Below are 14,412 nucleotides of genomic sequence, written 5' to 3' on the forward strand. Positions count from 1 at the left end.
ATGGACAATGTTTATCTCCCAAAAACGTTTTTCTCTGAAAATATAAGTAATATATCTGTGTCTTTGTAGGCCGACTTAGTAACTTTGATGCTAAGATTCCCTCCAGACAAAGCACACAAGAAATACTCAGCTTCTTCATAAAGTTTAACACAAGTCACATTCTACATTGCTAAATGTCTGTATGCACACTGAAGTCTCTTCCACATCACTGTTGCACAAGTTACACGTAAGACTTCACTTGGTCCTAACTAGGAAAATAACAGTCAAATATTTAAGGCCTGCAGCCAACAGCGGAGAAACGGATCAAAGTTGGCTGCAACTTTTTAACACAGTTAACATTGTAAACCTGCATTTAAACTTGACTAAGTAGATTTAATGACTAAACCAATCCAAACCGTTGTGCCACCATCCCCTTAAAAACAATAAAGCCTGCACAGGCATACTGCGGTGCCTAAAAGTATTTATTTTATTATCATCTTATGTTGATGCTCAGGACATAAATGCCCTCTACAAATACAAATCAGCCACCATCCACTGTCACTTCTCCGTTCGTGGACTTCGTTTGTTATCACAGACCCACATTATGTCAGTTTGGAATCCACCAACATCCAACCCCTGCTGCTATTTATGTGTGAGGAAGACTTCTTATTATGCTTTAAAAATACTATGCGTAGGCTGTTTTGCTGTACAGGTGAAACAAAATGACACTACAGAATATGACAGTAAAACAAATGAGGTTATTAGACGTGTTTGTGTGACTTGTCTAACTGGCCACAGAAACAATGGGGCAGGGTAACCTCGTCAAAAAGAGTCTGCAAATCCAAAACGGGTGCACCTGCCTGAAGAGAGGTAACGTGCCATCTTGTCTATCCCTGACAAACCTTGCCCTCACCACCTTTTCTTTCTGAAGCACAAACTTCCCGTGACACCTCAGACAAGACTGTCATTCTTCTCCTGGCACCAGGAAGTTACTGTTGAACCCGGCTTAAGGGGAACAGGCTATTTGCATACATAAATGTAAAAATTTGCAAGAAGCCAGACAGAGAGGAAAAGAGTGAGAGAGGCCAGGTGAATAAGTCTTCTGTTGGCCGAGGAGCTGTAGCAGTGCAGGAGGGTGGGAAGGTGTTTTGCATATTAAGGTTTTTTTGCTGGGCAGGTGTCTCTGCGAGATGCAAGAGCTGATTAGAGTTCAGCACAAGGAAAATTTGCCCAGCCATGCAAATTCTAACCCCCCTGACAAACCAACCGCCTTGGTGAGCATGAAGACTCTGCATGTAAGTGTTTGTGTGTGTGTGTGTGTGTGGGTGTTATTTATGTGTGTGTTTGTGAGTGCGGGTGCGTGGGTTGTGTGTTTTTAGCTGTTTGATGTTTGTGTAGGAATGATGTGTTTGTGTGTATTACATATGTGTGCGGACACATTCGTTATGTGTTTCCGTCTTCAATGTGTGTGTGCTTGTGTGTGTGTGTGTGTGTGTGAGTCATAGAGGTAATGTGGAGATGGAAATGTACTGGTTGTGTATCAGGATGCCCCCAAGGCCCTTTTCTGTGGATCTCTCCCCTTTCTCCTCCACCTCCTCCTCCTCCTCCTCCTCTTCCTCCCCTACCTGCCTGCACCACCACTTGAAACAGGAGCCTACGCAGATTCAGCAAGCGCACACACACACACACACACACACATACAGAGTTTTCCCTTTGCCAGATTCTGCATCATCAAAGTTCCATCCACCTTGGTGGCGTCTTTGGAATGAATATGTCCTCTGTTTCAGTGATCACACAAACACACACACACGTAGACACACACACGTCTGTGGCCTTTCTTGTTTGATGCTAATCTGCTCTGTCACTGTGCTGGCCTAATACGCTCCCCATCTCCCTCCCAGCTTCTCTTTTGTCGCGATTGTTTCCCCTTTTTCCTTTCATATCCCTCCTCCCTCATTCCCTCTCGTCGTTCTCTCTTCCTTCTGTTCCCTCCCTCCTTTCATTCCCCACTCCCCCCCCTCACTTTTTCCCCCATTAGGAAGTTTTAATGGCATAATTGTCACATTCCTTCTGGCACAATGAACACCAGCAGTAATTAAAGAGCTTGCCGTTAATTACCTAGACCCCGGCTCTACTTTCTTTTTTCTCAGTCCGCCCCCCCCTCCTCCCGATCCCCTCTCTTCTTGTCTTTCTTCTCCACTTCTCATTCGCTCTGTCCATCGCCATCAAAGTCTTCCACAACACACCCGGCCTCCAAAAGCCTTGACTTTGAGCGAGCAGTGCTTTCATGTGAGGACTCAAGTGAAAAATTCTCACTTAGTGTCCTTTTCTTTTTACTCCGCGGCCCCCTCTGTCTGTCTTTGAACTTCCAATGACAACACACATCATCTTTCATAAAACAGGAATGTGTGTGACCTAGTAATGGGTTGGGGGGGGATGCAAGAGAGAGGTAGGGTCTCATACAGAGGCAGTTTTATGATGGCTCTGGGAAACTCTCAGATTTCCATAAGACAGGCGAGGGCCAAGTTTTTTCTGTCAGTGACCACTCCTCCCACAGGGACGCACACACATATACTCGCATACACACCTTGACATTTAAAGAGGAAGTCCCTAGATCTAGATGTGAGAGGGAGGTACCAAAAACCAGCGGTGAGAAGCCTTCATCGGCATACACACACACACACACAAGTATCATGTGTCCTCCCTTATCAGCTGCTCTTTCTCCTATTGCAAAGACGTGTCACTCCTTTTGTCTCTCTTCCTCTTTTGTCTATCCATCCGTCTGTCATCCCTGTATTTGAATTGATAACAATCCTTAATCCTTTCATGGGCAACACTCAGTGTTTTTATTTGATTTCACCTAAAAAAGTTATCAAATAATGACACAAAACTTTCACAGACACAGCCTCATACAGCCCTCATGGTCCCTCTGAGTTTTCCTGTTACCATCCCCTCTTCCTTTTTCCAACTTTTCCTCTGCCTCCCTCCTTCCCATGCTCTCGGTGTCTCTCCAACTCTCCATCCATTACCAGAGCCACAGAGAGCTGAGAGCAGATGCTGTCTGTCCAACCGCCGTGCCCCATAGCATTGTGTGCTTCACCTCTCCTTCCCCCTCACTCCCTCGTTCCTCCTCTTCACGTCCCTCTCGGGGCTCCATTTGTTCTCCACCCAGAGAAACTAATGTCTGTTTTCTCCTCCTCCTCCTCCTCCTGCTGCTTTTCCCCACCCTGTCTTGCACTCCTTCATTCCTGGTCTTTTTTTGGTTTTCTCACCACACAGGGCATGTTGTGTGTGTGTTTGTGTGTGTGGGGTGTGCCTTTGACCGGGTTTCGACCTCAGGGAATTTGAGGTGAAAAGGTCAGAGCCATTGCACTGGATACATGGACAAAGACATAAATACAAACATGTAAAAACATACACAGGTACCAAAAAACACGCGCACACCCAGGTGTGGTGTTTTTTTTACTGAAGGGCTCTAGGGTTCTCTTTAAAGAGCGATTGAAGACAAGAAGAGGTAGAAGATAGAGGAAGAGAGATGAAAAGCTAGCTGTATAGATTTAGGTTCACACCTGCCAAAAATACAACCAATACAATTTGCCAGTGGGTTTATGTCAGAAGCGCACACACCTCCCCTCACCCTCTTCTCCCGCCTCATATCTGCTGTGTCTGTCATTTCCCGTTTACTCCCATTAAGATCTACAATGAACAAATTATGCATGTATATATACATATACACAGCAAAGATAAGAAGTACATGCTGCTCTCACACAGTAAGTGATTGTGTTTGTGAGTACCTACCAACAAACACACCTGCTTACTTTTAAACAGGAATTTTACAAAAAAGCAATAACCATTTAACTCACTTAACAAATGTCTTATGTTGTATCATAGTGAAACACACATAAACTGATTGATAAATGGAGTCCAGACTGAGGTGCAAAGATAAATAAGAATATGATCTTGATGCCTTTGCTTTAATATTTCAAGGCAGCATAATCAAATGTAATTTGTGTTTTTAAAAAACATTTCTTCAGGCCTTCACTGTGCTACGGGTGTCATTTCCAACTTGTTTTATGGCTTTTTAATTCTCTTAGTGAGAAGAGTTAAAGAAAGAAAAAAATGGAGCATGCGATCATCTGCTTCTCAGTGAATAGCTTGGGGCTATTAAGGACTAGCGTTTGACGTAGCCTGACAGGTCTTTTCTTCACTGTGCAGAGACTGTGTGTACACGCGTGGGTGTGTGTGTGTGTGTGTGTGTGTGTGTAAAATAGAAGCAATTTATTCTGTGTGCTGATTAAATGACCAGAGCTGTGTGTAGAGCCTGGGGCAACAGGGTGTAGCAAGGAATCACTTAAACATAAAGAACTACATGATCCCCTCTCTCCTTCCCTCACCTGCTCACACACAAACATCATCTCTTTGCGCTAGCTTGCACTTGCAGTACACCCCCCCCCCCGCCTCCTGCTCCTCTTTCTCCCTCCTTCTCCCCTCTCCTCCCTCCTTCTTCCCCTCCTCCTTCTGTCCCTGGTCACCTTGTGAGGGGCAGCCTGCTCTGTGGCACAGCTGCTGATTATGTCATTATTTCTGGACCATTTTGGTCTCCGTCCGTGTGTGTGTGTGTGTGTGTGTGTGTGTGTGTTTGTGTGTGTGTGTGAGAGACTAATGAAGCGTGGCAAAAGGGACGCATGCCAAAATGACCAGGGCGTGCATCAGAGCTGCAGATGTGTCAAAGCCACACACACACACACACACCCAATTCTTTCTCAAACACACACACTCACGCACACACACTTCCTGTTTCCCCTGCTGATGCCAAACTCTCCCTCCTTCAATCCAATCTGCAGTTTATTATTTTTTCTCTCTTCTCCTGCCATCTTGCTCCCTCACTTGCCCTTCCATTCCATCTCCTTCCATCCGTCTATCCATCTTCCATCCTCCCTCTTTCACTGCAGCTTCTTGCCCTCCATCCTTTATTGTTTGCACACCCACACCCTCCCACCCCTCTATTCTTCCTTTCCCTCCCTCCCCCTGTTCTCCTCCTCTCCAGATGTCCTGTTCCTATCTTCCAGACTCCCTTGCTCCTTTCTTTCCCTTCTGCCTCCTGCGCTGTCAGTCTTTAAAAGCTAGGCTGACTTTCTGACCTCCAGAGGCCTTGTTACAGCGCTCCATGACCCCCCTCCTTCATTTAGATTGGTCTCTCTCAGCTGTTTGCTATTATTTCTGGTACAGATCATCCATTGGACCCTTATTGCAACTTCCAATTTCTGTAAACTGAAAATAAGAAAGCAAAGATGTGAAAAGCGGACCTGACATGATAAGAATTTACTGCCAGTGTATACGTCTGTGGGCTAGAGTGGTGCAGGCAAGAAAAGGGTAGGAGTACGACTTCATCAGTGTCTTTGACCCTGTCCTGTCCTTGACTCCCCAGTGGAGGTGCACCTTGAGAAGAGCCCATGTGACGCTAATGCTCACACACACATAGACATACCAGACAGCCACACACACATACGTGTGTACAGGGCAGCCCCTCAAGGCTCCATGTTCTCAAGGCTATCAGTGAAGTGAGGGTGGCTGTTTGCTCAGCTTTGAGGCCCATTTCCCGTCCCAGCAGTCTCTTTTGAGCACCGTTCCAGACCTCACAACAAAGACATTTGAGGAACTGAAACGTATTTGGGAAAATGTTGTTCAAAAATTAAGAAACACTTTTTTTTTTAGTTGAACCAATGTGTTGTTTCTTTTCATAGTGGGTCAGACTCTTCAGCCCTGGCACAAGTGTTATCTGTGGCAAAGGGGGATGGGGACGAGCATGGTGAGGGGTAGGTTGAGAGGGACATGGGTTGTGTTTGCCTAAAGTGACAGTGTGGGCCAAGGGCTTATCAAGGCCTTTGTAGATTATTGATTGGAGCAGATATGTGAGGCACAGGGCTCTGTGTGTGAGCTCTGGCTTCACTCACTGAAATGTTACAGCCCCCCCAAAACTTCTCTCGTCTCAACATTTGTTTTTAAAGTACTGTCAGCGAAATTTCATTCTTAAGATACAGGCACCTCTGGTTTATTTATCAGTTGCATTCAGTGCATTACTAAATCTATAACGTCCCAGTCTCACACACTAATACTGTGCCTGAAAAGCATGGGAAGTATTGGTATTCCCAGGCTAGGTTAGAGTTAGGAATTAACCTGGCTAGCAGTGGGGCGCTTATGTTGTGTCCCTGCATTTCATCCTTCAAGGCAACAGCTTGCTAGCACACACACTCACTTACACACACAGCCTTATCTTCCAGGGTCTTGTCTTGTTTGGCTAACACTGTGCAAATAGAAGGTGCAATACATCTCCTGACAGTTCCCAAAAGCAATGGGGAGAAACTGGCTGGTCAAACAAACAGCAAACCCTGACTCACCAAGAGAGATGAGATTTCTCAGGCTTTACCGAAAAACATGCAAAAGACACCAATACACTTGTGTGCAGTGTGTGTGTGTGTGTGTGTAACAGTAGCCTGTATTTAAGGGTTTGGGCCTCTGGCTACCTTTTTAAACGTTTGTCTGAGCAGTCTTAAGACGGAGGCTGCTGCTACAGGAGTGAATAGCTCCCAGCAAGCCATCCACAGGCTCCTATTGTCCTCTGTCATATTTTATTATCTCATCAAAAAGCAGGAAATCCGATTCCCTCTCTCTGAAAAAGAGCTTATCCTTCTGTCTCAAAGCAACCTGTCACGAGAGAGAAAGATGGAGAGAATGGGGGAGAGAGTTGTGGGGGAGAGGGGGAAGTCAATGAAAAAGAGTGATTAACAGCCTCATTGCTATCAATCCCTCTGTTTTTTTATTTCTTTCTTGCTTTTGTCCTCTTATCCTCCTTCATTGGTATGTACACAACAAACAGCCGAATGCAAAGGTTAGCTTTATCGCCTTTGCTGATTCCTTTCTCCCTTTTCCCCTCCCTGTCTTCCTCTTTTCATATTGTGTTACAGGGGGTGAGAGCAACACTAATATCCCTTTTCATGAAAGCTTTTTTTGTGTTTTTTGAACCCCCTGCCACACACACTTCTGTCCTCTCTGTCTTTCTTGCACTGTCTGCCATAGGACTACATAAAAGTTTTTAATCTTTCACACTCAAGCAGTGTTTTCAATTTTGTCTACTTCTGGAAAGTCTGGACCAAAAGTCAACAAGAAAAAGATGTGTATTCAAATTTAGTCTGCTCAGTGTGGATGCACTCTCAGTCACCTTGTTTGCCTCTTCCAGGCGTCACTCCACACGCACACACACACTTTCCATCCCTCCCTCACTACCATTTCACTGCCGCTCTCCATCCTTCCCTCTCTCCCCTCCCCTCTTTTTGTACATCTGTCCTTTAATTTTGGGCTCTGCTGAGAAGTTGTTAAAAAGCCCTATGAAATATGTATGAAGGATTGTGAGCCACGCGATTGGCCCCATTTACTGGACAGCCGAGCGAATGAACGGCCACACAGGATAATCCCCCACAATGCCTCTGGAACAAAGGCCCAACAGCTGACCCCAGAGAGACAGAGAGAGTGAGAGAGATGAAGGAGGGGGGAGTGAGGGGGATAGAATGAAGGGAGCACAAACAGTTAAAGCTCACTGATGGTCAGGAAGCAGCTCGCTCACATACACATGCTCACATGTAGTCACAAAACAAAGGCTTGCGGGACAGGAATAACTCCCTCTGTTCTGTTGCTCCTCTCTCTCCTTAGACTCTTCTCAGCCCCTCCTTCTCTTGCCATCTCTGTCTCCCTCCCTCCCATTCTCACTCTCTCGCTCTCTCAGTCAAGAGGATCTGAAATACCAATACCCTTTTCTCCTTGACATTGCTTTCTCCTTGCAGTCAGCGTTTTGCTGTCCTTTTATAGTCAAAACGTCAGGAGAAATTCCATGCAGGAATATTCTTAGTAATGCGGCACTCCTTGCATCTAACGGCTAGGGCGCTGCGCTGCACCGGCCCGTTAGCGAGGTCTTTTGGGACAAGCGTGCACATACAGACATGCACACCTACTGCACAACGTGTACACACAAAGTTGCCCTCACACTGGGGTCATTGTGCCAGTGTTTCAGAACCGACAAGCAGCCCAAACAATGAATTATATCCACTTCTATCCCACCAGATGGGAATTCAATATTTGGGGAATTGGGTTAGATTGTGTGTTTTCTTCTGTCAAAGATACACAGACACACAGACACACAGTGTACAAGCTCCTTATTCACGTCTCACCTTTTCACTCCAGCAATGGACAGAGATATGCACACACACAGGCCAGACACACAGGCATCTTAGCCTCCATTCATCACCCTGAGGGGGGCGGGTGGTTGTCCCATGTGTGTATAAGTGTGTATGCGTGTGTGTGTGAAGAGTCCTGCCTGTGTGTGTATATGTGTGGCTGTACATGTCCATCGGTGTGTGTATGTGTTCCAGTGGCCACTAACCTTGCTGTGTCCTGACACTCCTGATGAGTATCTGCAGGACACTGGAGGAGAGGAGCGGAGTGCGCACTGTCAGGCATTTGGGCAAGCTGCTGCTGTATATGTGTGCGTGAGACAATATGTGTTTGTGTGTGTGTGAGCATCGAGGGAGGCGGGCAGGGAGAAAGTCAGCATTATCCAAGCAGGTGACCCCTGAAGGCTGTGTCGCCCTGGAGCTTTGAGTCGAGGAAAGAGACTCAGCCAAATACACCAGGGTGGCTAGCGTGTGTGTGTGTGTGTGTGTGTAGCGAGCATTATGTAGAGCTCTGTAACAGTACAGGATGTGTCATCTCCTTGGCACAAGGAGGTGTGTGCGCTGGTGTGTGTGCTCACGCCTGCATAAGCGTGTGTGTGTGTGTGTGACAGAGTGTTGGCTTGGGGGAAGGTGTCACAGATCTTTGCCAGACTAATCATCTCCATGGTGTCGGTGAGCGCTGCTGTCAGGGACACTAAAGAGGCGGCGTGTCTCCCCGTTCCCAAAGCATTTAGTACTTCCTCTTTCGCCAGCACCTCTCTGCCGCTCTTCAGTCAGCTCTGCTCTCTTGTTTGGTCACAGATTTACAGTGGGACTCATAAACATGTCACACTCGCCATGTTTCTGGGAGGGAAGTGGGAGGTGTGAGAAATCTGAGAATTGACAAGAAGTGACTTTTTCTCAGGCTGACGCCTCAATTCGCTTTTAAGGAAGTTAGATACTCAAGAAATGGGACGTTTATGGTTTTCAATGCACTGAAAATAAACATATTCTGCAAAGGAAGAGCAAACAGTTTCTGAGAACAACGCAAAGAAATCACTGCAGGAAATATTACGTTGGAAAGAAAACTAAAGGGTGAATACTACAGTAGTTCGCAATATAGGCAACAGGTATTTTAGGTTCTAAAAGTGGTCTGAGGTGGTTGTTGGCTTGTGACTTTACAAGCAGCTTCCAAAGCATCATACTAATTTTAGTGTGAATGTCTGTTCACATAATCTATTTAATAAACTCTGTCATTTATATTTGTGACGATCCATTCAAATGATATTTTCTGTGTCCATGAAGGTCCCTGATCGCTTCCTGGAAGTGGCTGAGATCACACTGAGAGAGTTCTTCAATGCCATTGTGGCTGGCAAAGATGTGGACCCGTCTTGGAAGAAGGCCATCTACAAGGTCATCTGCAAACTGGACAGCGAGGTCCCTGAGATCTTCAAGTCCCCTAACTGTCTCCAAGAGCTTCTACATGAGTAAATTTCGCCTCCTCCTCTTTCTTGCTCATCGCTTTGCGCTTTTATTTCCTGTGATTTCAAAATTATATTCTTTTCTATTTTTTTGATTTCCTCGACCTTTACTTTTGATTTTTCTGTTTTGTTTTTTTTTTTTATTATTATTTTTTGAATGTATAACATTTTTGGAGTAGCATTCCCAATCTCAAGCCTCTGTGGCAGTTCCTAAATGACATAGCTATTGTGTTGTTGTTCTTATATATTATGATGATTATATGTTTTTGTTTTTCTATGATTCTGAATTGAACAGACTCTAAATCTTAGGGAGTGTTTTTGGACTGTGTGAACCCTCAACTGTTTGGCCTGTTTTATGATCAACACTAACTCTGTCCTCGTTGTGCAAAAGGAGTTCCCATTTACACTACTAAGATTATAGGCTGGATTCCCTGCAGAATTCACCCATGGGTGCCCCTCAAACTCTGCAGGTACCCACATGAACTCTCTCACTACTCGCACAGTGGGTGTTCGACAGACAGACTTTCAAGGATGTCCCTACCAGGGCACACACATATACACACATGCACACACAAGGAAACCTAGTGAGGTTACTGACTGGACTAAAACTGGACTTGTGGTACTGGTCTGTACGCATCAGTGGGACTTGGACCAGTTTGAAATAGCTACTGAGCTCTAAAAATATTTGAAGTGTTTTCCCTGCAAGTAGGGCATTGTGTTTATTGGGTGTACATTATTGATTTTGATTACTATTCTTATTGTTGTTGTTTATGATTATTATTTGTCATTACTGCTTGCTGAAGATTGGCACTTCAAGATTTGTTTGTCCCTCAATGCCGTTGCAGAAAAAAAATAAATTATTGCTATTAATATTATTCTAAAAGATTTTAGATTCTGAAACATTTCCCCCTCTGATTCCCATCCCTTTCTGTCCTTTTTTTTTTCTTTGGGTAGTTAGGGGTTTAGGGCAACTTCAATTAAGGGCCATTAGAGCTGGCTTCTCTTTTCACTTATAGTGACGAGTCCGGTAATGATGCTTGAAACTGAAATAAGCTGCATAAACAGAGGAAATAAATGCAGAAGCATAGAAGTAATCAGAAGTGTGGCTGAATTTCCATAGCAGCTCCACCTCCTAAAAGATCTATGGACACAACATTTTTCATCTATTTATCCTTTCAGGATTTGTGATTATACACAACAATACGTTTATTTTTTTTTCGTCTATTTTGGCACTGTTCACTGAATAGCTTGTGTGAGATGAAGTCAGCCTGTTTACACTGCAGGCTTTTATTGTGATTAGCCTATACGTGGTATTAATTATGAAGTTATTTCAATAGCAGTTGATACTTGAATATATCAGAATATTGCTGCAATTTAAAGTACAGCGTGGCAGAATCAATAGCTAACATGAGCATCACAGAGAGAAAGAGGATTCAAAGGGGAGCAAAGAAAGGAGTGCATATAAGCTGAAACACAGCCGTTAATTAATTCTGCTTCAAGTGGAACTTCCCCTACAAATAACACACATACACACAGACGCAGACATTGCTCCTTCCCTCCATGTTCACCTGCCTGTGAGACATCTAGCTCCCCTCTCAATGCAACAATACAAGGTCAGAGGTGAGCACTCACCCCAGGAGTAGATGGAGAAGCTCTCAGCACTACAAAGAGCAGGGACAAAGGCACAGAGCGAGGAGCAACATGCACCTGAAGCCCTGCGCTCTGTCCTGCCATCCTACAGACCCAAAGTGTGATTCTGTTGAAGCCACTGTGCCCAGTTTGTTAAACGGCATTCCTTTTACCTGAGATTTTTCCACTTGAGCTGTACATGTATATCTAGTGTTTTGTTTTTTTACTCTTATCCATCCTCTCAGGCTTATAATATTTTTAAGAAGCAGTTATATTAGCTGCACTTTTGTTGAGGTAAGGCTGAAGCAATGACAGGAGTTGAATGCCTTCTACGGTGCGTGCGAGCTAGCTGTTGATCTCACCTTGGTGACATTAGCTTACAGTGTGTCTGTGTGTGTCACAAAAGATCAAAAGGGGCAGGTTGCTTAACCTGCTGACTTGTCTAAGCGAGACAAAGCACCTGACAAAAGGAGGCAGAGAAAGACAGGGAGCTACTCCCTTCATTATGTCCCCCATCTCCTCCTCTTCCTCCTCCTCCTCCTCCCCAGACAGTGTTCTTAAGATCCAGAGCCCTGAGAGAGCGAGCCGGACACTTTTCTCACTGAAGGATGGGCTAGGCCCTACATGTCTCAGAGTCTCAAAGCACCAGCCAAGGGCTCTAAAGTGTTCACAGACAAAGGAGAAAAGGAAAGGACACTTTTATCTGATATACAGATTATTATCGTTCCCCACCCGCCCCACTTCCCGCAACTCCACCCTGAAGTTAAAGAGTTCCTGCGCCTAAAAAGATTAATTCAGGATAATGAAGACTTACGTGCAAAAAAAGAAAGGATTAGCAAGACCTTAATACCGGGTTGAGAATATTTTTGTCCGTTTTTTTTTCTTTTTTTCTTTTCTGGGGTCGTTTGATTTTTAGGATAACATTACTGAAATACATATATAGGCTTTTTTAAATAATTGTAAATTAAAAATCTATGGGAAGAATATATACAGTAGTGAAAGTTCTTTGAAAGGCACTGTTAGAAACTGTTTCATAAAAGAAATCTGGAGGGTATTTTTAGTGGCAGTTTAAATCTGTATTATGAATAAGTGAGTTGTTGGTAGATTAGAGCAATAGTGGTAGGTTTTTTTGCAGGTTTTGTGACCAGTTTTTCTTTTTCTTTTCTTTTATTTCTTTTTTTTGTATTGTGACGAAAAGCTGTCTTCTTGAGATGAGAAAAATAAAACTTGGAATACATTTTCAGAGAATGAAATATTGTTACTATTGTAAATACTGTCAGGATGAAACAGAATAGCTGTACATGTTTTGTATCATCACTCAAGAGTGCTAGAGAAGGAGGAAGAGTGGTTAAGAAAACAAAAAAGAAATGACCCACTCTCCAACTGGACTCATAACCACTCTTCCAAAAAAGGAGAGTATGTTTTTTTTTTTGTTTTTTTTCCCCTGCCATGCCTTTAACGGGAGCCTGTTTCCCATCGGCAGTGCCCTTGAAGTTGCACCAGCATCCATTTCTTTAATTTTTTTGACAGAACGATGCATTAGACTAGCAGTGGGGTAATGTTGATGTCACGGAATGGCCCGTTGGCAGTCTGTGGACCCCATCTCATCCAAAAAAACAAGGGCAGACTGCCTCCAACGTAGCTCTAGATTTGACCCGGGAGAGAAAGAGACAGGAACTCATTGTCATCAGGAGGACTAGTGCCATGGAAGGGGAACATGTTGTACAGTAACAGTTTTAAAAAGACACAGGATAAAAAAAAAAAGTGATTTATACTGTACCCTTTTTTTACCGGGTTTAAACAGATGGGAAAAGTTTGGAATTTTTGAGGAATTTCTGTATGCTTTGCATTATGTGTGTGTGTGTGTGTAGATGTACTGTATATGAGTGTGTGTCTGTGAGAGAAAAGACCGATTATGAGAACCTGTGAACCAGCGAGTGACACAATTCTCAACACTGTGGCCCCTCCCCCACCCCTGGGAGTACCATCCTGACATGTAAATGATTCTCATTAAGCATTTGCAACATGTGTTTGGTGTGTGTGCGTGTGTGTGCGTGTGTGTTGCGATAATTTCCTCTGATCTGTTCTCTGACCTGTTTGAAAGAGGTTTTTGTTTCTCGATGCTTTCGGTAGTAATTCCTTTTTTATTATTATTAAATTGCTCCTCTTTTATTGTAAATATCAATGATGTGGACTTACAGTGATAAATACTGCCTTTGTATAACTTAGCAATATGTTATGTAAATAGTGTTTTGTTGATGCTTTTTGTATGACATTATTATTCAATTCTAGTGCAGTAATTCCAACTGGAACAGCCATGTTTCATAATACAGTCTGAATAGTTACACAGGTTGTAAAATAAAACTCATGACATGGCTGCTTTTTTTCTGTTATTGGTGTCTATTTGTCCTGCAGATTTTGTGTAATTTATTGGTTTAATTTATCCTAATTTATTTGATGTTGTTTTATTTTGTTTTGTTTTTTTTTCAAACAGGGAAGGCTGTACTGCATTTGAATAAGTAGAATCAACTTAAAAGATTTAATCCTTATCTACTTAAAGTGAATTTAAAAAAAAATAGTAATCTAGCGTGTAAGGACAGAAATGATGGAGAAAGATCTCGGCAGCTAAATGGAACTGGACAGTTAAAAAAAACAGGTTGTTATTAATGAGGGTGGACTAGAAAGCTGAAACTAGTTTGAAGCAGTTTTGTATTTTTCTCTTGAGATTTCCCCCCCTTGTATTGCTTTGGCCCAGCCCAAAAACAACCAGTAGTCAAATTGCCTTTCGTGCCTTCACCCTCTATGAACTGAATGTATGTGCAGTATATATGCAAGCTTGTGCAAAATGAATAAAAATTGAAATAAAAATGAAAAACGGAGTGGAAAATGTTGCGTGTGATTTATTTACACCATCTAAGGCACACATGTCTATTAAGTGTATATATATATATGTGTGTGTGTGCAGGTGTTCAAGTCCCCCACTTGAACACCTGCACACACACACACACATATATATATATATACACTACAGATCATTAATGGGAAGAAAGATCTACATACCAGTCTCTTTGTAATCGATTGCAATATATCAGAATCAGGATCAGAAATACTTTATTGAT

General features: G+C 43.4%; 1 protein-coding gene across 3 annotated transcripts in view; it reads left to right on the forward strand.

Moving 5' to 3' along the window:
- Nucleotides 1-14,172, forward strand: part of LOC114428593 (prospero homeobox protein 1-like) — a 30,990-nt gene extending 16,818 nt beyond the window's left edge. For all 3 annotated transcript variants that reach the window (XM_028397158.1, XM_028397155.1, XM_028397157.1), the window contains exon 5: nt 9,489-14,172. In XM_028397158.1, coding sequence (XP_028252959.1) covers nt 9,489-9,674 — 186 coding nt within the window. In that variant the 3' untranslated portion in view covers nt 9,675-14,172. The remainder of the gene's footprint in view (nt 1-9,488) is intronic.
- The last annotated feature ends 240 nt before the right edge of the window (nt 14,173-14,412 follow it).

Source organism: Parambassis ranga, chromosome 24 (genome assembly GCF_900634625.1).
Source record: "Parambassis ranga chromosome 24, fParRan2.1, whole genome shotgun sequence".
NCBI classification, from domain to species: domain Eukaryota; kingdom Metazoa; phylum Chordata; class Actinopteri; family Ambassidae; genus Parambassis; species Parambassis ranga.